At 34.0% G+C, this 25,250-nt stretch overlaps 1 protein-coding gene across 2 annotated transcripts in view; it reads left to right on the top strand.

Annotated features, from left to right (window-relative positions):
• Positions 1-25,250, top strand: part of LOC111153435 (cadherin-10) — a 171,434-nt gene that overhangs the window by 135,146 nt on the left and 11,038 nt on the right. For both annotated transcript variants that reach the window (XM_022512451.1, XM_022512450.1), the window contains 4 exons: positions 9,272-9,459; positions 11,196-11,449; positions 16,111-16,247; positions 21,459-21,580. In XM_022512451.1, the coding sequence (XP_022368159.1) occupies positions 9,272-9,459; positions 11,196-11,449; positions 16,111-16,247; positions 21,459-21,580 (701 nt within the window). The remainder of the gene's footprint in view (positions 1-9,271; positions 9,460-11,195; positions 11,450-16,110; positions 16,248-21,458; positions 21,581-25,250) is intronic.

Raw genomic sequence — 25,250 nt, 5'->3', positions numbered from 1 at the left:
CATAGTGTATAATAACTACAAGAGAATATAAGTAGTACCACTTTAAATCATTCAAGGACTTTAAAAATAGATTGTGTTAACATGTATGATGCTCAGATTTAATGTTGTTTGATATATATATTTATAGAGAGAGATTATAAATATACATATAGCATCTATATATCACTGAACATACTGTTTTCTGATTGTTTATGGTTTATGAAAATGATATCACACTGTTTATAATTTTCTGATACATTCTTATTTATTTCCACTTATTATGTATCTAAGATTCATCTGTATTTTTCCCATGTAACTGTAGCTCACAGTTTTCACTTTTGAATTATGTAGGAATGTGAGTTATGTAAAAAATTTATTTACCTATTCTCATGCTGTCTGACATTTGGGTTCTCTTCTCTCTCTCTCTCTCTCTCTTTCTCTCTCTCTCTCTCTTTTTTTCATTTTACAAATAGTAATTCCATATGGCATTTCTGCAACTATTCTCATATGCACTGCTGGATTTTGTTTATGCTACTATTTAACTTCACATTATGTAATCCCATATTGTTTCCTGTAATGGGTTGAATTGCATCCCCTAAAAATTTTTTCCCTTTCTTTAAATATTTATTTATTTATTTATTTGTGAGTGAGAGAGAGAGAGAGAGAGAGAGAGACTCAAGTTGGGTAGGGACAGAAGGAGAAGGAGAGAGAGAGAATCTCAAGCAGATTCCCTGCTGAGTGTGGACCCTGACATAGGTCATAGGGCAGGATCTCACAATCCTGGTCATGACCTGAGTTGAAACCAGGAGTCAGACACTCCACCAACTGTGCCACCTAGGTGTCCCTAAAAATTATATTTTTAAGTGTAAAATATCAGTATATCAGAATGTGCCTTTATATAAAAATAGGGTCTTTAAAGAGGTAATCAACTTAAAAGGAGGTCTTTAGGGTTAGGGCTTTAATCCAATATGACTGGGTGCATATTAAAAAAGGCAATTTGGACATAGAAATATTCACACAGGAAAGACAATGTGAACAAACAGGCAGAAAATAGCCATGTAACTGGACTGATGTACTTATAAGTCAATGAACACCAAAGATTGTTCTCAAACACCAGAAGCTAGAAGAGGGAAAGAAGGATTCTTCCCATAGCCATGATGGAAAGCATGGCCATGCCAGGTACCTGGACTTCAGACTTCTATCCAGAACCATAAGACAAATACTTATTGTTTTAAGCCACCTACTTTTTTGTACTTTGCTAAAGCAGCCCTAGCTAATTAATACATTTCCCAAAGTTATTGCACCAAATTTAACACCCATCAGCTCTGCATAACAGTTCCCATTATACTACGTACTTTTAATACTTGGTTTTGTCAGCTTTAATTTTTTCCAGCTTAGTAGGTATAAAATGGTAGCACATCATGGCCTTAATTTGCATTTGTTTGATTAAAATCCAGTGTATTTTTATTTGTCTTTTTGTTTCCTCTATTATAAACTGTTCATTGATCATATCCTTGACTAATTTTTCTGGTGGCTTATCTGTCTTTTCTTATGACTCTTTAGAGATACTATGTTTGTCAATATGAAATTATTCTTTTTTTTAATATGTTTCACTATCTCTATATTGTCTTTTATTTATAGAGATTGTTAATTAGGGCATAGATTGATTTACAACCTTTTATTTTATGCTTTGTTAATCATTTGTCTTATTTTAGAAATATTTCCCTTACTAAAGATTGCTAAATTATTGGCCTTTACAAGTAAATTACATTTACTTGTAATTTAAAGTTTTAGAAGCAGTGTGTGTGTGTGTGTGTGTGTGTGTGTGTGTGTGTTTTGAGGATTGCTGTGGAAAACCAAAAAGATCTGGCTCAGAATTTTTACTAAAACTTTTGCATATGTGAAGGAAATTAAAGAACGACCTTTGCAGGATGAAGTTGGAACTAAACACATCTCCATGTCATCACCCTTCTATGTAGGTTAAAGCTGTCTTTAGCAATAAAATAATTTAATTAATATGCAGGTATGACTTAATATTTTATAGTTCAAGAATTATTCTGAAACATGAAGGAAGAAGAGAAGAAACTTACGATGTTAATTTGAAGAAGTAATCTTGTCATAATCAAGGCAAAAATTCCTGCAACCCTCTGACAGGGCTGAATTAATTTTCATTAGGAAATTTCAAAAGCTTATTTGTAAAGACTGTTGATAAAATATTCCATTAAAATGTTAAAGAACTATTTTTTTGCTAAGAATATGTATATTCATATAAGTACATATGGAGACATATATCCATATGTGTATGTTTGTATATCTATATGTATTTGTGTGTGTGTGTGTGTGTGTGTGTATCTCAGGAGACATTTGAGGCATTTGATATGTTGTCCTCTATGTTATGGCACCTAACTCCATCATTTTCCTTCCTTTGTATCTTTATGAGCCAAGTATTTACAACTATATTTTCATGGAGCTATAACATATCTTTTGTCTTAATGTCTCTCCCTTTTCTAAAAAGCACTTGAAAAAGAAAGAGATGGCAAGAGGCAGTGAAGAAGTGTCCTCCCAGGTAGCATAATTTCAGTGCTTTTCTCATCCATACACAGAGTCTCCTTGAAGTCATTGCAGACTGCCTGATGACCCTCTCCCTTCGTGTTGATGGAGGCCATGGTGTCAGCTGTCTCCCCTAGTGGTGAAAGCTCTTATGTCTGTAAAAATATAGTTCTTTAGGGCCATTTGAACCCATAGTATGAATGTAAAAGTTTGTGAGGGTGGTTTGTGCCTAGACCATGTTTCCATGCAAAACACGAGTCTTACATTATTGCAGAGACTAGTTGCTGTTGTATAACAAGTCTGTGGATGACTTGGAGGGTGATATATGTCCTCCCTACTTCAAGAGGCCATAAAAATAATGATCAATTTCATGGAAATAGCAAATATCCTCAGGCCAAAAGGTGACTTCAGTTTTCTATTTACTTTTGTAGGTTTTTATTTTCTGTCAGTTTGGGGCTTATACATTTTTAATAACTTCAAATGTATATTTCTATCTCAATTTATGATCCATAGTTACTGTTTATCAGTCAAACTGAGTTACTTAGCTTGCATTGCCAGGAGCCTGATTTAATGTTTTTTAATCAACTAAATTATTATATTATTGATGATCAAATTTTCAAAATGATGGACAGTAGTAACAAGTTGATTTTTGTGTTTTCCTATGATCCCATTAATCTGATATCTCAATTTCTGTCTGAGGAAATCCTAATCTCACTTTCTTTTCCATTCCTCCAATTTGGAACAGCAAGTCTCCAAGAAAATTTAGCTCATACTATAGAAAACTCTTGTGACCAGCATTTGGGCATTAAGATTGTGTTTCATGCTGGTGGAATAAAATTCTAGACCTTTTCAGAGACGACAATTAAAATAAAAATAAAAATACAGCTAGTTTCTAAGTGTGAATGTATAAAATCAGTTTTAATATTATAACAATATTATAATAACAATATGAAATATTTTATTCTATTATAATACAGGATTTTCCTTTAGGCTGTAAAAGCTTAATGCTAATATTATAAATCATAGCATCTAAATTCCTTTTGAAGGATATGGATGTTTTATTTTTAAAACAAAGATCAATTAGCAAGTTGCAAGACAATCGATTACTGTTATTTCTATTTTTATATCAAAGGTATAATTAGGTTTCTTATTTCAAATACAAATAGTTACCTTCCTTTTGGCTTTTTGACACATTTCACATTATGAATCAAGACTTATTCCATTTATTATAAGTCTTTGAATGCCACATAATACCCAAATTATGGTTCTATTTCTATTAAATGGAGCAAGGACTTTGAGATATAGCTGATTTTAGGGCTTGGTCAAAGAAAATATAAGATGAACCTGTAACATTTTGTGATGCCAGATATTAAGGGAAATACTCAAAAAAAAAAAAAAAAGAAAGAAAGAAAGAAAGAAAAAAAAGAAAAGGAAAAAAAAGTGATGGGGCACCTGGCTGGCTAAGTTGGTAGAGCATTTGACTCCTGACTTGGAGTTGTGATTTCTTCCCCATGTTGAGTGTTGAAATTAGTTTTTAAAAAAAGTGATGGAGCCATGTTGAAAAGACATCATAAACAACCTAAAGGATCACCCACTGAAGAAACCTGTAAGAATTTACACAAAGCAATATATAGGATATTATTGGATTAAAATACACAGTATAAAATAAAATGTCTTTGAGTCTATACTGATTGAAATGTATACTAATATTAATAAATACAAGTGGAGAAGGAGCATCTCTTCCTTTCAGGAGAATTCCAAGTAGTAAATGTGAAAAGAATCAACAAAATAGAAAATCACCGTTAGAAAATCACAGTATTAATTACTGTAGAGGAGATCACTGATCAGTACTAAAATTGATGGGCAGATTTTTGAGGAGAAACAGAACATTTGCATAATCTTACAGTATATCTCCTAAGATATACATTAATTATTTTAAAAATTGCTTATTAATAATGGTGGAAACTGACAGAAATACCTTCTTAACCAACAGACTGACATCATTTCTCCCTGATATATGATATACTGAGAATTGAGATCATTTCTGTGCACTGTTGACAAAAATGCAAAAACTCAATCTAATCACGAGAAAATATAAGACAGATCCATATTGAAAGACATTTTACAGAGTAATTGACCAGTATTCCTCAAAAGCGTCAAGATATAGAAGATATTGAAGACAAGGAAAGACTGAAAAGTTCTCACAGATTTGAGGGAGTAAGAAAACATGACCACCAAATGCAAAGTGGGATCTCTGAAAGGCTTTATCTATCTATCTATCTATCTATCTATCTATCTATCTATCTATTTATTTTGAGAGGATTTGGGAGAGGCAGATGGAGAGGGGAAGAACAAATCTCAAGCAGACTCCATGCTGAGTGCAGAGCCAAATGCAGGGCTTGACTTCATAACTCTGAGATCATGACTTGACTCTAACTCAAGAGTCAGATGCTCAATCAACTGAGCCACCCACACACTCCTCTGAAAAGGCTTTAATGGAAAAGCCGGTGAACTCCAAATTGGAATTAGTTAATAGTAAAGTGATTAAAATAACATTTCCCAAAAACTAAACTCAAATATGTTGGTGAAAACTAACTCAAAATGTTGGCAAATGTTGGTGGGTCAAAAATTTAAAAAATGAACTTGCTAAATGTTATACAATTAGGTGTGGTGGATCTTGAATCTTAGTCCACACTATATAACCATGGACTCTTGTCTGGTGTTGGTATCAGGGTTATATTGATCTCAAAATGAGCTTGGAAAGAGTCCTCATTTTTCTTTTCTATAGGAAAATTTACATAAGAACTGATAATAAGGAATTTTCGGCTCCATGAATGTTCTTTAAAAATATTTGAGCTGATAAAGGCGTTTGGGTGGTTCAGGGGGTTAATCCTCTGCTTTTGGCTCAGGTCATAATCCCAGGGTACTGGGATCTAGTCCTGCATCAGGCTCTCTGCTCAATGGGCAAAGACTGCTTCTCCCTTTGCCCCACCTCCCTGCTCATGTGTGCATGCTCTCTCTCTCTCTCTCTCTCTCTCTCAAAAATAAATAAATAAAATCTTTAAAAAAATATTTGAGCTGCTAGTATTTAGAAGGGCAGATAATTTTAAATCACATATCATATATTAAATGATATTTAATCATGTATTAAGTTGTATTTAAAATCATACTCTATTTCCTCTTTGGTAGCATTGGTATATTTTTAATTATCTTTAGGAATTTACCAGTTTAGCTAACTAGTTAATTTTATTGACATATAAGTGTTCATAATACTCTCTAATCTTTTAAATCACTACATTTTCTGTAGTTGCATTTCTTTAAAATAATTCTTAATATTTTTTTTGCCCAATCTCCCCTTTCTATGAACCATTTTTGTCATATATATTTATTTTGAGAGTTCTTTAAAAAACTAACTTTTGACATTTTTATACTCTTGTTTCTGTATTTGTTTTTTCATTCATTTTTCAATTATTTTTTGGTCTCTGTATTTGTTTCTTATTTGAACCATTAGTTACATAAGAATTACTTTTAGTTTTCTTTTAACTTTTCAGGACTATAAGTATTTAGGAGTGCTCTTCTTCATATTAACCTCTGCTTTAATTGTAGCATGGTCAGAGAGTTGATACTGATTTGTTAAAATTTATTCAAACATATCTAATAATTTAATTCTTGATCAAATGAGATTCAGTGCTTAATGTCCACTTAAAAAAAAATCTATATTCTCTAGGTGGTTTGTGGAGATTTCATATGTATATCAATCAAATCATTCATATTATTTTTATTTATTTTGTTAAATATTCCATATATTCCATATTCTTGGTCTAGTTAACTAATCACTAATTGAAAGAAATTATGGCAATATTTCACATACACTCTAGATCTGAGAATAGATAATCAAGATACTGAAGATTTTATCAGAAAGCAACTTTTAGGGGCGCCTGGGTGGCTCAGTGGGTTAAAGCTTCTACCTTCAGCTCAAGTCATGATCCCAGGGTCCTGGAATTGAGCCCTGCATCGGGCTCTCTGCTCAGCCGGGAGCCTGTTTCCTCCCCTCTCTCTCTCTACCTTCCTCTCTGCCTACTTGTGATCTCTGTCTGTCAAGCAAATAAATAAAATCTTTAAAAAAAAATAAAAGCAACTTTTATAGACATTATGAACTAAATAATGAAATTTTTAAAAATTATCCCAACATCAATACTAAGTGCTTTCAGTAGAGCAGTGATATTATTTTTGTATTTTAGAGAAGTTATTTCTGCTACAATATAATAAATTAATTTATCGAAGTGCTGCTTCTATAAAATTTAATTTTTTTAAAGAAAGTTCTTGCAGTAAATAGGTTGAGTTGATGATGTTCTGCGATAGAGGCATAGTGAAATAGATATTTTCAAAAGAAAGAGTCAGAGGAAGCCAGGCAAAGAGTTGAAAATCTTAAAGTCAAAATAAGAAAAGTCAAAATAAGAAAAGCATAGTGTTTTGAGAAACCTAAACCTAAAAAAGACCAGCGTTGTAGAGAATATTAATTAAAAGAAAGGATGACAAGACAGAGAAGCCAATTTATGGAGGACAAGCTTATGTATGTTTTATTTTAAGTATAATGGGACCAATCAAAGAAGTTTGAAGCTCTGAATAAATATCCATAAGAGCATTGTTTTCAAAATGATACTACGGCCGCAGTGTGTGATGAGAGTAACTGAGATTTGATTGGATTTAGTCAAGTAAAGCTGTGGGTAGGTAATTTAGAAAGCTTCTCATTTATCCAATACACAAATCAGTATATAGTGGCTACTACATTCAAAGAAATAGAAAGAGAAAATAATGGCAGAAAAATACCAAGTCCCCGTTTTGCATTACATCTTCATGGTACATATAAATAAATAAGTAAATAATATAACAACTAGCTGTTGCAAGTATTAGGAAGAAAATAGGATTTTTTCAATATGGTTGCTTTTTTCAGTAAGGTTATTGATGAAAGTTTCTGAGGAGGTCACAGTTGAGTGGTCGTCTGCAGGAAGGGAGTGAGAGCCATCTGAATATTCAGGGACAGGGACTTCTAGAGGAAACAGCAAAGGTAGAGAGCCAATAAGACACTAGCCAAGGAATGAGTCGGGAGTTGCTTTTAGTAACGTGTTACCAAAAATAGATGGAGAGGAAAATGTTAAAACAAACAAAAAAAGAACAGGCTGAGACTAATTGGGGTGTAGCGGAAGCCACATCTTACTGATGTCTCCTAGGAAACAGCTTCCCAAACTGAGCAGATAGAGAGAGGTGCCTGTGTGAGGTTGTTAGGGCCGCCATAACAAGGTGCTCCAGATTGGGTGGCTTGAACAACAGAAGTTTGTTTTCCCACAGATCTGGAAGCTAAAAGTCCAAGATTGAGGTTCAAGAGCAACAGGGTCAGTTTCTTCTGAGGCCTCTGCTTGGCTTCTAGATGGCCATCTTTTCCCTGTGTCTTCGCACGGTCTCTGCTCTGTGCCTGTGTCTGGATCTCCTACTCTTGTAAGGACACCAGCCATATTAGATTAGAGCCCACCCTAATGACCCTATCTAATCTTAATTACCTTTTTAAAGACCCTGTCTCCTAATGCAGTCACATTCTGTGGTACTGAATGGGGGTTCTGGCATCAGTATATGAATTTTGAGGAGCACAACCCCCAAACACTTACTGAACACTCTAACAGTGCCATTTCCTAAGATCTGATAAATTGTATTGTGATTACGAGAGGATAGTGGGGGAAGAATTTTACGTAAGTGCAGTAGCATGTGAAAAACATAGAGATTTAGGAAATTAAGTTTAGACTAGCACACTTTGAAAAATCCAGTGTGGTGCAAATCTTTCAGAGAAGTGACTAAAGGAAAATACACTGGGAAAGATATACTCAGGTGAGAGCATGACTACCTAAGAGGTCTGGGCTTTATTGTGTATATTAAGGAGAATTACTTAGGGTTTATGAGCATGAACGTGCTATAATCAGAAGTGTGCTTCAGGTCGATTAATCTGTCAGTAATATGTAGTTTATGATCAGGTGTTAGAACATAAATCTCATTAGCGGTAGAGGTTGTTCCCACTGGAAGCACATCTAGGTGCACTAGAGGCTTAGCTAAATTCTCGTTTTGCTGTGGAACAGAGAGGAGTTTGTCAGAATTGAGTGTTTTCACAGTGACACCGTGAAGGGCCTCCTTGTATTTCTCCTACAGACTATCCTTTGTTTCTTCTGTCACAACTGGAAAATAGGCTTCCTCTCCATTACAGCTCAATTCATGGAATTTTGTAATGTTCTGTCCTTCAGCTCAAATAACCTAAGGGTAGTTAATAACTAAATACAACAAAGAGGAAATAATGAATTTAAATATTCACTGTATATCCTGGGATTTGCTGTGATGGTATAAGCAAACATAAGTACCTCCCCACACTCAAAGTTGATCTCTAGTTATTTGTGCAAATGCAAAAGAAAAAAAAAAAAAGACAATGTGCTCATTTTCAAACCAGAATTCTTAACACTCTTAGAGATTGGTACTCAGTATTTGTAATATGCACAGACCCAAGACTCCCAAATTCCACTTTTTCCATTCCTAAACCTTAATTTAATGTTATCCATACTGTGTGTATTCAACTCATTAATCAGTCAACATTGGTGTAGAGCTCTAGATTTGGAATGTTTTCTCATACACAGTTTACTCTTGAATACTTCTATTGACATATCTCAATCTCTCTCCCCCTCTCCCTTTTCTATATATTTTGCAGACACCATCCACCTCCGAGTTCTCGAATCTTCCCCAGTTGGCACAGCTATTGGGAGCGTAAAAGCAACGGACGCTGACACGGGGAAAAATGCAGAAGTAGAGTACCGAATCATTGATGGCGATGGGACTGATATGTTTGATATCATAACTGAGAAGGACACACAGGAAGGCATCATAACTGTGAAAAAGGTGCCCAACCTCAGTATAAATAAGCACCTGCCCATTTAGCAAATAAAGATTTCATTATGCGCTCTCCACTCGCACATTATCCATTAGGAGACGTCAGGATCAGTCCCAATGTGATGTATGTCGTGCACAAGTATGAGAAACATAAAGCCAAAGATCTTGGACATTTTGACCAAATACTTTTGTTGGTTGAAGCGCGAAACCTGAGTTCTTACAAAGTTTAAAAGGCAAATTAATAGCTGCGTGACTCTATTTCTGAGTCACCTGAATAAACCCCCCTCATAACAACATTATATTCTAAAGCAAAAAGCAGTTAATAGCTAATAACGGCAATATATCATCACAGTTGGAGGCATAAAAAAGTAGCATGCCATCTATGCAGATGTATGAAGCAATAATTAAAGTTGCTAATAAAAAGAGACAGCGTATTCTGGAAGATAATTTAATTGTTCACATTTTCCCTTCTGCTACATAAATTAAACTTTTCTGCTAACATATGCTCAGTGATACAGTTTAAAGGTAACTAGTTTTTTTTTTTTTTTATGGTAGAGTCAATACCACCCTTATAAGGAAAAAATAAGGCCCAGGGAAAGATCCCAAAGAAATGTGCCACAAATTCTATTGCACGAAGTAACCACTGAGAACACTGAATAATGGCGAAGCTATCCGGAGATTCTGTTGCAAAAGCCAAGATACACAACCAAAGGGTTTTAAATGGACAGTGACCAACAAAGGACAATGCGGCTTCTTTGTTGTTTTTCATGCCTGGAAAGTAATAGTAATGCAAATAGAATCTACAGTTTATCAGATTAAAAAAAAAAAAGAAGAAGGTTGAAGGACTGTGAATCAACAATGTCTTTTTTTCTGTTAACAGAACGTACCTTTTAGAGGCGTGAGAGGGGAGGCGCTTGATTTTATATTTGTGACGGTTAAACTACATCAATATCTAAGTTCCAGAATTTTGTTTCATAATGTAACCTAATTACTAAGTTTTTCTCTGTTCTCTTTACTCAAGGTTTTCCTTATCTTCGGTGTTTCATACAACTGTTGAGAGGTTTTTTTTTTTTAAGATTTTATTTATTTATTTGACAGAGATCTCAAGTAGATAGAGAGACTGGCAGAGAGAGAGAGAAGGAAGCAGGCTCCCTGCTGAGCAGAGAGCCCAATGCGGGGCTCGATTCCAGGACCCTGGGATCATGACTTGAGCCGAAGGCAGAGGCTTTAACCCACTGAGCCACCCAGGCGCCCCAACTGTTGAGAGTTTTATATTAGTTTTCAAAATTTTATAGTTTATATAGTACCATGTCATTAAACTGAATGGAAATATCACAACATAAACATAAAAAGATAACTGAATTTTTTGCTTACAAACATTAAGCAGTAGCCAACACCTCAGCCCACACACATGCACACGTAAACACAGCACGGTGTCTCAGCCCATTTTTTTATAACTAGTCACCACATTATAAGATAGGTTTTAATATCCTTTCCAATGGTCCAAGATTTAAAATCTAATTTTCCTATGTTCTGAAGTATTACACATTGAATCCATAAAAAGTAAAAATTGAACCTTATCCAATATGTAAAGATTATATTACTATTTTTTATTGCTTTTAATTATTTACACTTAATGAAGAACCTGACAGAACTCAACCAGGCTTTAAAAATCACACTGTGACTTGAAAGGAACATATAATCCAATTTCCCTCACTCTAATTTGATGATTTACTTATTTACAGCCTCTTGACTATGAGAGCCGAAGACTTTACACTCTGAAGGTCGAAGCAGAAAATACCCATGTGGATCCACGTTTTTATTACCTGGGACCATTTAAAGATACAACAATTGTAAAAATCTCTGTAGAAGATGTGGATGAACCTCCTATTTTTAGCCGATCGTCCTACCTGTTTGAAGTTCATGAAGATATTGAAGTAGGGACGATCATCGGAACTGTAATGGCAAGGGACCCAGATTCTGCTTCTAGCCCCATTAGGTAACTATGTCTGTGTTTCAGATGAAAGGATGGGAATTAAAATAAACCTAGAGATCATGAAATTCTATTTATAGCATTTATGCAGTGAAATACACGAGTCTCTCCTTAGCTGTACATGAATTTGAGGAGCACAGGTGTTTGAAGTAAATTGTCTCTGAATGTTTTGGGGCAAGGCATGCATAGCTTTGTCATTTGGTCCAGTTTAAATCATGCATTTTAGCCTAAAACCTAGCTTGCATCATCTGTCTGTCTCTTTAAGGAAGATATTTGTTGTTCTGACCCAGGTACAGATAAAAGGCTCTGTGTCAGCTGTGCATTTACAATGTAACCAATTCACTTTATTTGTGCTTTCAGTTAAATGAATGAAACTTAAATGATAAGTTGAGAGTCGTAACAGTTAAAAGAATATGATTACAGCACTGTCATAATGCAGTTGAATTACATTTTAGAAACTCATCTATACTCCTACCATCAAAGAAGGGAAGGTTTTGTTCACTTGTTTCTGTTTTGGCTGTATCAAAAAATATTTTTGAAAAATCAGAGCATGCCAGAAAGATCACAGTAATTTCAGTTGTGTGTGTGTGTGTGTGTTTTGTTTTTTTCTTTTGTTTTGTTTTTGATTTGCTTTCTTATGGCAGCTTAAAAATGTATGAGATATGAATAAATATACAAATGAGAAAGACTCAAAAGTTTTTATTGACATCTGTTCTATCATTTTAAAGAAATACAGAGATCTATATATAATATTGACCATCAAAATGACTGTTCATTTTAAACTGTTAGTGCATCACGTGTTTTGGATTTCATTCCCTTCCCTATTCTCAACAGGTTAATTTTGTCTCCTCCTTGTTCCACATGGACCAGTCAAGTAAGAGTTTAAATGATGTTTAACAATTTCCAAGCACACTCTTCTCTGATTTCTAAGAATACAGCAGCAGGATGTAGAGAATCTCTAATTTTGTATGCCTCGCGACTCTAACTCAAGTTAAAGTTAAAAGTGCTATAGTTTCTGCCACGTCTTCAAGTGAAGTTATATCTTCTATATATTAAAATTACTATTTGACTTATATAATTTTATCTAAATATTTTCTTTTTGTTCACTTTTATGTGTTTTTTTTTTTAATTTCAGTGTGGTTAACATACAGTGTTATATGTTTCAGATGTACAATATAGTGATTCAACAGTTCTGTATGTTAGTCAGTGCTCATCAAGACAAGTGTATTCTCAGTCTCATCACCTGTTTCACCCAATCCCCAACCAGCTCCCCTCTGGTAACCATCTGTTTGTTCTCTGTAGTTTAGTGTCTGTTTTTTTTGGTTTTTGTCTTTGTTTTTGTTTTTGTTTTGTTTTGTTTTGTTTTTTGGTTTCTCTCTGTCTCTGTCTCTGTCTCTCTCCTTTTCTTTGCCCATTTGTTTTGTCTCTTAAATTCCACATATGAGTGAAATCATATGGTATTTTTCTTTCTCTGACTTACTTTGTCTAACATTATACTCTCTAGGTCCATCCATCCACGTAGAGCATCACAGGTTACATATATGGTAATGATATACAGCTCCCAGCTGCCAGCATGACTTCCCCATAATTGCCTCTTCCCCAGTCCATTTGTCTTCACTGAAATTGCTGTATTGCTTGGATTTTTTTTTTCCCTTTGGATCTTTATAGAACCAATATACATGTTTAATTTTACTTATTCAATACTTACCAAACATTTTCCTGGCATAGCTCCTAAGAAACTTTAGCAGGCTGTGTGCTGTGTTCCTGGTTTTAAAGTGGCCTTTTTTTGGTGAAATATAATATTTTTTTTAAAAAGAGTTCAATTTAAATCCAGTGGTGTTATAAAGTGGCAATACAAAGATACTCTTCACACAATGAAATAGATTTTACATCCTCTTATAGACTGGTGGTTATTATATGTCAAAATATGTCTGTGGATTTTTGAAACAAAAATAAAATGTTTAATCAGAATGCAAATCTAAGGGAAGAATTCATTTACCTATACTATATGGAAACAGAATTAATGCTTACTAATGACAAAATCTATGCCAAAAAGGTTGTCATATAATTGAATTTATGCTGACTTGATGTAGAAAATGCAATTGAGTATTTTTAGGTGTTAATAATGATAAAATCAACTGATATAAAATCAGGGATAAAATAGCTTTACCAATGCAATGTATTTATGGGATAGATAATATAATAATAATAATATTATAAATTGTTTAGGTCATATTATGGATGTTAATGTGATAATCAAAGGAATTACTTAAGTGCTTGTTCTGGAAATGATCTAAAAAGGAAAATAAAAATTAGCACACATAATTTGCCAACAGAGAATTGGAAAATATAATTACATCATGTTTGAAAAAGAACCGGGGTCTCTCTTTATCTTGAATATAATTTTGCATAATCCTCTAAATTGTGTCATTAGTTTTTAAACTAAATTATAAGAAATAAGACAAAACACATATAAGATGATTTGACAAGGACAATAATGCTTTATATTGATTTATATATTGCAACTTCACATCAAGTTTCTATAGAAATGAAAAAACTTATTTGCCAAAATACCAAAGAATTCAGTTGTTCTTTCTTTCATTTAACAAATATTTGTGGATCACCATATCAGATATTAACATATTTCTCAAGAAGTTCTCAGTCTGTTAGGGAAGATGACCCAGTATGAGAAATAATATTCATTGAGTGCTTAATATATTTCAAGAATGTTACTTGTTTTTTTCATGCTTGATTTCCTGTTTGAAATGTAACTCACATTTTGATATTGAAATGAATTCCTAATACAATGTGGTAAATGGTGGTACACTTCAATACTACATTTAGAGATGAGTGGTAAAAGATACTTTGGGGGGGGGGCGCCTGGGTGGCTCAGTGGGTTAAGCCTCTGCCTTCGGCTCAGGTCATGGTCTCAGGGTCCTGGGATCGAGCCCCACATCGGGCTCTCTGCTCAGCGGGGAGCCTGCTTCCTCCTCTCCCTCTCTCTGCCTGCCTCTCTGTCTATTAAAAAAAAAAAAAAAAGATACTTTGGGGGAAGGAGACAAATAAGCTTCTACTCTAGGTAATCAGGAAACACTCAAAGGAGAAGGTAGATTTATGTTGAGTCTTTCAGCAGTAAAATAATTTTGTCAACTTGAAAGAGAATTTGTGAATTATTCCAGAGATTCAGTGTTTTGGAAGCTTATGTGTGAAGGGTAAGACATGCAGTTTAAATGCAAAACTGAGTTTATATTGTATTAATAGAGAGGGCTAGGGCTTATTAAGGAGATTCGTTAATTACTGGTCTGTTCCAGTTAGAACTGATTTAAAATAAAAATCTAAATTAAGCAGTCCTTCAAAGTAGAATCACATTAGCCGTATTGATAGCTTAAGTTGTTCTTCTAATGCAATTTATTCAAAACCCAGCATAAGGATTATACGTTTCAACTGATTTTTAGAACAGGTTTGGAACATTAAAAGAGAAAAGAGTTTTATGGCACTTAAACATTATTTTGTATTATTATTCAAAACCACAATTTAAAAATAGTATTTCATGAAGTTTTCCTAATGTAAGTGACAGTTGGGACTTGGGAAAAGATATGCCATTACTGAATGCTACTCCCAGACTTGTCATCTTTGTTTTGCGTTACTTTTTTTTTTTTTATGGAACATTAAATATTACTTGAGGATTATGCTTGCTAACCCAAGGACTATAAAGCATTTGCAAGCCACCAGGACTATGAAGTGGCAGGAACTGATGAGGGATATAACTATTTTAAACCTTGCCTGACAATCTCCCAAATAATGGGATTTTATCCCAACTTTAGCAACCTGATTGATAAACCTGACTTTAGAATGATATCCAACACAATGACTTTAATCGATTTGCAGCATAGCTGGTTTCTTATACATATGCTAAAACTTTATTTTTTTTACTAAGACTTTACTTGGCACAAATGTATGAAAACTCTAACCCCAACTTTTCTGTTTTTAAAACATCTTTAGTTAAAATGTATACATTTTTAAATGATTTATATGGTTAATAAACTGAAGCTACATGAGTATCATACCATGGAGTTACTAAACAGCATCATAAATTGATAACATACTAGTCTGTTGAAAGTAATGTTGGCTCCAATTTTATAACTATAAAAAAGACTTTGCTTCTGGGAATGCTTTTTTGCATTTGATCCTTATAGTAAATCCTTAACAGAATTTTCAACTTCTAGGTAAGGTCAGTTGGTAATGTAACCATCTGTAATGCCGACTACTTTGTGAGAAAAAAAAAATAGTTCCCAGTCAGTTGAATATGGCAATAGATAGTGATTTAATAAAGCAAATATTCAGAAGGCCATCATTTTAAATGCTGAACAAAGTGCCAGCTCATGCCTTGGGAAGAGGAGGAAGGTAGAGATTTTGGGTGGGGGGGGGGTGGGGGAGTTGGAGGAGCAGGAGGGGGTGTATCCTGTTTGTGTGTGTGTGTGTGTGTGTGTGTGTGTGTGTGTATGTGTGTGTGATAAATCGATGAAATGAAATAGTCTTCATTCTACATCAGTATTGTATATATTCCTATGAAATTATTACGTTACTATGTGTGTGTTTACATTACACCATTTTCTCCTACAAACTGGTAATATTGCTATGTATTTTTCTTCTCTTTCTATATCCAGATTTTCCTTGGATCGCCATACGGACCTTGACAGGATCTTTAACATACATTCTGGAAATGGATCCCTTTATACATCAAAGCCACTTGACCGTGAACTATCTCAGTGGCACAATCTTACTGTTATAGCTGCTGAAATCAGTAAGACGAACTTTATGTATATAATATTTAACATATATTAGGTTTTATTTCATATTAAAAATAATTTCTTCTCAGCGCACCTGGGTGGCTCAGTGGGTTAAAGCCTCTGCCTTCTGCTCGGGTCATGATCCCAGGCTCCTTGGGATCGAGCCCCGCATTGGGCTCTCTGCTCGACAGGGAGCCTGCTTTCTCCTCTCTCTCTCTGCCTGCCTCTGTGCCTACTTGTGATCTCTGTCTGTCAAATAAATAAATAAAATCTTTAAAAATAATAATAATAATAATTTCTTCTCATTATACACATGACTTGTAATTTTAATCTAAGGTTTTAAAAGGCTTCAAACTAATACTACACTATATATTAACTAACTTGAATTTAAGTAAAATCTTGATTAAAAAAAGAATAAAGCATTGATTTTAAGCAAAAAAAAAAAAAAAAGACTTCTCAACATCTATAATTCTTTTCAATAGTTGCCCTATATACTGAGGGATAGTTATAGGTAGACCAAATCAACATTTAATATTGACTAATAAAAATTATCTAGAATTTGACCTAAAGATATCCTCTTTTGGGGGAAAATATATGAATTAGATTTATTATATAGACACTATAAATTAAAATGTATGCTAAATGCGGGTGTGTACCATTTAACAACAAACATGTAGGTAAGTATTATTTCTTCCTCTTTACAGATGAGGAAGCCAAGGTATTGGTAATAATAGCTAACATTAAGCACTCTATGCCAGATATTATTCTAGGAATTTTATATTAATTTCCTTCTAGTAATATTCTTACTGACCTTTTTTCACAGAGAAGGAACTAAGGATCCAGAGGTCTTGGTACCTTGCCCAAAGTCACCATGCCAGAAGTAGTAAAACTGAGATTTAAAACTAATTCTTCTGTTTCCAGATCCAATACTTAATTCTACACCTAATTTACAGAATTTTTTCCAAGCAATAACAGTCAGATCCAGGATTCAAAATCATATCTGTCTCTAATTGCAAAGGTTCTTGCCCATTCACAGGACTTGACACATAATTTGTGGGGGGCATTATAAAACAAAACGTCAGATGTCTTGCTCAAAAATGACTAAGACATTTGACATGGGAATAGCAGAGCCTTAAGCATGGGGCCCTTCTTAGAGTGAAGCCCTGTACAGTGACACAGGCCTGTGCAGCCATTTTGTCCACTCAGGCAAACTTGTTCAGGTCTCTACTTCTTGGGCTGTGATTTACTGGAATGAAGCAACTCTTTATTTTAAAAAGAAGCATTAATTAGGGACTGAATGATGGTGAAAAACTAAGCCTATCAATTCCAGACCTGAAATATGAAGCCGAATTCACAAACACGTATCAAAGTCAAGTTATTTGAAGCCACCGTTCCAGGATTTGGAAGGCAGAGCAATGGGGCCAAATCGCCAAAAGTCTCAGAAAAATGGAACGAGGCTGGACTGATCATTAACAATGAATTCAAAGCTTCAGGATAAAATGGTAGATTTAGCTTTCTCCTTAAATCTGGCTCTGAAATACTGATTAATTCCACCATCCAAATGACCCAGTTTTTCCATAGTGAGATATAAATGGCTGTGTCTTTTAAAGATGACTGAAGAATTTTTTTTGTTTTTCTTTTAAGGAAGGCTTTTTTCTTTCTTTTCTTTCTTTCTTTCTTTCTTTCTTTCTTTCTTTCTTTCTTTCTTTTTTTTCCTATTATCTATCTCCATGTCACCGCAGTTAGATGTGTCCAACAGAGTCCAATCTGATCATTCCAGCATCATGGTTGTCTGTGCTCTCTGCTTGATTCAAGATCCTAATTCAAGCCCTAATGAGTTAGGAATTGCATTTTCCATTTCAGATACTTTGAGAAATTTAACTTCTAAAGCTAGTTGAAGTAATTACAATTCTGTAAAAAGCTAAGCCAATTACGTTCTTCTTTTTAAGAACTAAACCTATTTTTTGCCCTTAAGTGAAATCAATTTATGGAGTAACTGCTGGAAATGCCTACCTGCCAAGCCATAAGCAGTCAGAAGCCCATTATGCTGTTCTGGGCATTAAATGGATAAGGGAGAGAGGGAAACAGCATATAGGAAGTTGTTTTTACTAGATTTTAAGCACTGGGTTTGTGGTAAGTGTGCATTACACCAAGCCCTAAGCAGGCCAGAATGACGTTTAAATGTACTTCTTACCAGTGCATTTTCAAGCCCTGCCTCTAACAGTTTAATTCTACCTTCCACAGCATGTATCACATCCTATGGCAAGTGCCACCTCAGGTGAATATTTTGTGCATTACACCATGAAATAACTTCTCTTTTCCTTCTTCAAAAATATTTTTTAAATGCCATTTGGAGAATGAAGAATCTAAAATTAAGGTCACAATTGGATCGTAGAAATCCGTAATGAGTTCCTCTCGCCACATCTGAAAACTTGACTATAATCATTGCAATACATTCTGAGAACAGTAGAGCAAAGTTTATGACCAAAGACTCCATTATCTATGCCTAGTTCTTTGAGAGTGGAAATTCTTGCCCTAAGCAGGTAGAAAAGATTCATCTTTCCAAAGGCTGGGATTTCTAGATAATGATTGAAGCTTTTGTTTTCTTGGATAGGGCAAAGACCGTGAATAGATCGGAATGCTTTCACGTTCTAAGGTCCTTTATTGCTGATACATTCTTGCTAGAGTAGAGTGTGCCTGCATGACTCTGAAAGAGAATCGGGTGGTAAATATTCCAACTACCGTTCCCTATGATGCTTCGTGGAATGCTTTATGTTTTTACTGCAATATCTACCAGTAAAAAGATTAGGGTGAGCACTGTTGTTTGAACAGGTGATTCTAAGCCTAATGTTTTACAAACACATTTATCCTTGTGAATTTAGCTTTTGATTTGAAGAGACTTTTTGAGTGATCTGTAAAGTGGTAGAATCATCATTTTGTGTCAGGGAAAGGCCTGACAGTGCAGTTTTCAGATCTGACATTGTTCTGCCTCTCTTGACTTCTAGCAAGTGTTACATTGATGTCAAGACAATTGAAAGAAAATATTTTGTTTGTGTTCACTAACTCTATTAGGTGAAAAACCACATGCTAGAAAATATGGAAGAATCATACCTTCCCACTCATACCCATAGCAACGCCATAGCTCTAGTAGGTTGTGAATTCATTTGTGACGAACACTTTGTAGGTGAACTCTGGCTATTTGCAAATGGTTTAGGACTAGGTGGGTTAGAAAAAGAATAGAATAGAATTTTTTCTTTTTTTTTTCTCCTTTCTCCACTGCTCCCCAAATGTATGAACTGTAGGGAAACTAGTTAACATATTTTTTTATTGTGTGAGTGCTTTGTGTGAACTGACATAGCATAAACTCTCAAGCAATGTAAGAAGATCAGAGAGGTATCACAGTGATAATAAAGATGATTTTAATAGTTGACATATATTGAGTGTTTACCAAGGAACTAATACTTTGATAGTAGCATTTGATAGTTTTCATACATTAATTGACTTAATTTTTCAAATAACGCCATAGATTAGAAGTTCTATTTTAGTTTCTAACTGGGTAAATTGAGGCATTTGAGAGATGGAGTAAATTGACTGAAGGCACACAATGAGTGAGTGGTGAATCTGGGATTTCAAGCAGCTCTGTTCTGCACCAGGGTCTGGACTCTCCAACCACTTGATGTGCTAAGAAGTAAACAATAGGCACTACATTAGCAAATGGGAAATCAGAACCTAAGAATGGAATGCACGAGGGTGATAAGAGTGGAAAGGAGTGTTAGAGGATGCCTTTCCAAGTTTCTCTTGAAAAGAAGGCAGATAAAGACACTTCACAGGGATTTAGAATTCTGTCTGCCTTCCTTCATAACGACTCAACCTTGTAAATGTCCCTGCTGAGTAATCAGTTCTTCCACATTATTTTTAAAAGTGCTGACTTCATTATTTTACTAACAGTGTAATTACATGGAGAGAAAGGAGGAGAAATAAATTATTTTGCATGGTAATAACCTCCCTATCTCTACAAGACAATACTTTCTTACCCTTGTATATGAAAACTCTATAGATAAAATTAGCAAGTCAGATACATTTCACAAAGGTAAATAGTACGATCCCTAACCCATGTTAGTAGAGGCTGTTTAATAAGATTGCTATTATCCCTCACTCATCTGTTATTTGCTTTGTTTTGCTTTGCTTTTAACTACTTACCTCCTTTCTCCTTTTCCATTGATCTTCAGTTTGACTTTGCTGAAGTCCACACAGAAGCTGAACTGCACCCAAAGACTAAGCTTCGGATATCACAAAGGCTGATAAATATATCCTGAATTTACGATGTCAGGACACTCTCAGATACCAATACTAGTGCCTAGAAAAGCCCATTTGTGGAGATAATACAATTCTGACTAAAAGAGGGTGTTACCCAAGGCTAAGCTAAATAAACATTCATATTTTAAAATTCCATTTACAAATCAAGACAATTTTTAATGCATATTTTTATGTGAACACTTGGATGCTTTTGATTTCAATATTTGTAGCAAAAAAATCATGATTATTATACTATATGTCACTATTGAGCTAATTTTGTTATACAAAATTGAGCCTGGATTATTGAAGTGGTACAGGTTACAATTAATGAAACATTCAAGTGCTTATATTTCCTGTGAATTTCCACTGAACTTGTAAAATTATTATATATTAAAATTTCCAAAAGGGGAGTTTGGAGTAGCCATTGGACCACATTTTCGTGATTAAAGTAGTGATTTTGTGATTAAAGTAGTCAGGAGGTTAAGTTGTAATATAACAACTCCCACTTAGGAGCTAATGAGCATGGGCGAGTTAATAGTTTATTTAAAATTATTTCTTCATCCAAAAACTTTATTAAGTAAAGCTTAATATAATACTGCAAGACAAATATTTAATAAATACTTGATCTTATTTTACATATTTGGACAGTAAAGCCACAAATACAAAATGAACTCAGTTACACTGGATTGTGCTTTTTAAAAGATTTTCCAAAATAATACTAGTTCTCTTGAGGCCAATAATAACTGAATTTACAACTCCTTAGTTAGGCTCTGTAGTAATTTTCTTTATTGTATTTGCTCATTATGTTGGCAGAATGAACACAATGCTTATTTTTATGTGAGCACTTAATATCCACAAGATGCTTATATAAATTAAACCTGGTACACAAATGTGTCTTCCTAAACAAATTTTTCTTTTCCCTTTTCTAGACAATCCCAAAGAGATGACTCGCGTGGCTGTTTTTGTGAGAATTTTGGACGTTAACGACAACGCCCCACAATTTGCTGTGTTCTATGACACTTTTGTATGTGAAAATGCGAGACCAGGGCAGGTGAGCACCCATAAGACTAAAAGCTTTGGAAGATTTTAATGGTTTATTAAGTGTTTTCCATTCCCAATCTTAAGAAGAATGAGTAAACAGAGATAAAAATGCTCATATAAGTCCCAGTAATATTTAAAAAAAAAAAAAAAAGGATGATATTTTTAGGGTTCCAAATGACCATATAGCTTGTTTCACATTTGGTTCGTGAAGTTCACATGAAAGTTTAAGATATCATTGTTGCCACAAAAATCAAGATGTAGGAAGAAATAACTTTCACTTTGTAAATTTTCACAAACAAAACCAGGAAAAAAAACCCTCTGCTATTTCTCTAGGTAAATATTGATAAGCACTAGAAGAGATGGGAGATGGAAGTTAGGAGAACACAGACAGATACAGGGGATCAGCAAAACATTGCATCAATATTCCAATGTATGCAAATGATTTCAAAGCAGGGCTGCAGGATTCACTCCTTAAATTTATACTTGTACTTCATCATTATAGCAACACTTAGAGTGCTTAATGACTTAGTTTTCCTCCTTTAGAACATTCTTCCTACATCAGCTTTGTTCATAACTCTTTAAGTCTTCTCCTCAGTGGACTCATTTTGTTGTTTGAAAAGCTCCAGTGTATATGGCTGAAAAGAAATGCTCTTAATTGGTTTGAGTGCTATCTTCACAGAAAGAAGCTGCATGTTATAAATAATCATTGGGAATCAAATGTGTTTTATTAAAGAAATAGGAGCCATCACAAAACTACATTGTGTTTTGACATCATTTGAAGCTCCCTATAACCATCAATGTCATTATTACATTTTTATGCAAATTACGTTGTGGGATAACACAATTCTTCCTTCTGAAGATTCTAACAGGAATTCAATAGCCTGTCTATTGTTTGAAATGGTGAAATTGCTGCAATTGGATTCATTTTTTTTAATTTGAAAATGTTATGGAAATGTTTAATTTGGAATATTTAAATGACAAAGCTACTTCCGACCTACTTCGTAATGAAACAGTGTTTGCCCTGAAAATACCATTCCAAATAGTCCTCTGCTTGGCAGGCTCAGCATGATATAAGTTGAAGCCTTTTCTCTAAGAGATAAATTACCCACTTTACAACTGCCACATGCATTGCTCCCTCTATGGTTATTCCATTTGATTTTCAAGAGATATCTTTTCAGAGCATTTGAGTCATTTAAAATACTGATTTCCAAATGTATTCAAAATATACAAAATAAGGGATTGTGTTTTGTTGGTTTTTTTTTTTTTTTCCCTTATGCGTCTTTAAAAAATAAAAACTAAATCTGGTTCAATAACTTTATAATTTGGGGATTTTAGAAACCAGTTGGCATATTGCAGGAAAATAATAAAATCAAAGACAATTTTAATTTAAAAAGTAGCCTATTTGGACAAACTTGATAAGAATAACGTGATTAGTAATTTTTGTCTAATAGGCTGAATGTGCTATAGCTTCCCATAGTAGTTATTTTTAATAAGATCAGTTTGTTAAATGTCATTTTGGTCTCCGGGCTGATAAATGGTTGCTTGAACTAAACCATTATGTACTCAGTGATGGAATTCTAGGTTGCAACAGCCTAGCAGGCAAAACCAAGTGGGTTATTTGGAAAAGTCCTTCACCGAACCTTCCTTGAAATTTACGTTAACTCTGTCTCCCCTCCTTCTAGGGATGTTGTACCTTGTTAGAACTCGCGGGTGTACTTTAGTTATTTATAGAGTATTTCAACCCACCCAATTCTCCTCTGAATTAAGTACTGGTTATTAAAGTGGCACTTTGAAGGACAGCATAGGAAATGATTCCCTCTATTTGGTGTGTGGACAAAATGAGAAGACAGATATAGTTGCCATTCCCTCTTCCTTTTCTGTCTATTCTCTGCTCTAAGGGTAGGAGACTTTCTCCTTTGGAAAAGATGCAGCTTAAAACTGATGTAAATTCACAGTCCCCTCTGTCGCCTGAACTAGGCTACCTAACTCCCTGTCTTTTCCACCTCAGAAAGAATATCTTGGGAAAGGAGAGGCGAGAAGACTAGCTGTTTCATTTTTCTTTCATTTTCCCTCACGCATGTCTCACTCCTTCAGTCAATAAATTTTACTGCTTCAGTCAATATATTTCAATAATTTTTAATCTTTATGGGAAGAAAGCATTTCAGTCTCCCAGGTTTTGCAGTCTCCCACGGGAGGACTGGGGCTTACACTTACCCACAGATTGTATCTAAGATCTACGCCTTCGTCAGACCCCAAATATCCTATTACATATTTCCATGGAACAATGTTTAGTTACTTCCCTAACTGGTACTCTTTCCACTGAAAAAGCTAAAACATTAAAACTTAGTGACCAGTTTTCTTACTTAAATATCTTAAAATCCCGTCATCATCCCACATTCCATTATGGTATGATCACTGAAAAAACCCGCAAGTTTATTTGAGATGATTTTAGAATAGCATAGTAAAAATGCAAACCATTTATATAAGAGCTAAGGAGATTAAATATAAATGATTTATCTGTGTCTATTCTTCATATGCTCAAAATCAATACTGGACATCACCAGTGTTTTTATTTTTCCCCCATAATTGTGGCAACCCATTATATTAGAAATGAGTTAAAATGAACTTGACTCCAGGAGGAATAAATTGCAAGTGTCTCTATAGAAAGACCAGGTGGTTTTATCTCCTTCATGTTGCCAACTTCTGAATTCTATTTTAGCACATACTTACATGTATATACATACACATATATGTACATATGCCTATGTATATGTTATACCCATGTATATATGGTACATATACTGAAACAAATAAACAAATATACGCCAAAATAAAATATATTTGATCCTTGAACAACTCAGGGGCTAGTTCCTTAATAACATTTAAGAAAATATATCAGTGAATTACTAATTTTGAAACCAACAATGCTATCATCTTTTATTCAAATAACATATTAATTAAGAATTTTTGTGTAAACCATTATAACTTCTTACAGATATATGTACAGATAGGGCCATTTTGTTCTCTGAAATGTATTATTTTGGTTTATAAATATAAACTGAAATTGTAATTTTTAATCACAGTTGAAAATGCATATTTATTATGAGACTTTCTTTTGTTTTAAAAGACCGTTAGCTCTACTTTTAAATTTCTATCATTTTGTATCTATATTATGTGCTAAAATATTAATCTTAATGATATATATATAAACATAGAAATTTTATTAAGTCTACTACCTTACTTGATGTTGTCTCATTTATGTCATTTTTTCCCTTCAGCTTATTCTTAAATCACTAAAAATAAAATCTTTTAGACTGCTTGACAACAAGTCAATCAAGAATGATTTTGTAGCTGAATTGAAACCTCTTAAAGGGTATTAGCTAATACTTTTTATACATTTTTCTCTTTAATTCCTTCACATATGTACCCTTTTTGGTCTTATATTGGATAGGTAAGCTATTAGTAATAAATCCTTGCTTTCTACTTAATCTTAAATTACCATTAAAACTTCATTAAATAAGTTATGTTACATTTTAAAATCTATTTTAAAATTACTCAAAGTTTAAATGATTTTTTGGGCTGCTTATTCCTAGATGATAAACATTTATCTTTGTTTGATCTAATTATATTTCTTGTATTATTTTGAAATCAGTGGCTAGAGTTATAATTAAATAGGGAAC

This window comes from Enhydra lutris, unplaced genomic scaffold, assembly GCF_002288905.1.
Source record: "Enhydra lutris kenyoni isolate GAN:26980312 unplaced genomic scaffold, ASM228890v2 scaffoldscaffold32, whole genome shotgun sequence".
NCBI lineage: Eukaryota > Metazoa > Chordata > Mammalia > Carnivora > Mustelidae > Enhydra > Enhydra lutris.
Note: the sequence above shows the minus strand (reverse complement) of the source record. Positions and strands in the feature narration are given on the sequence as shown.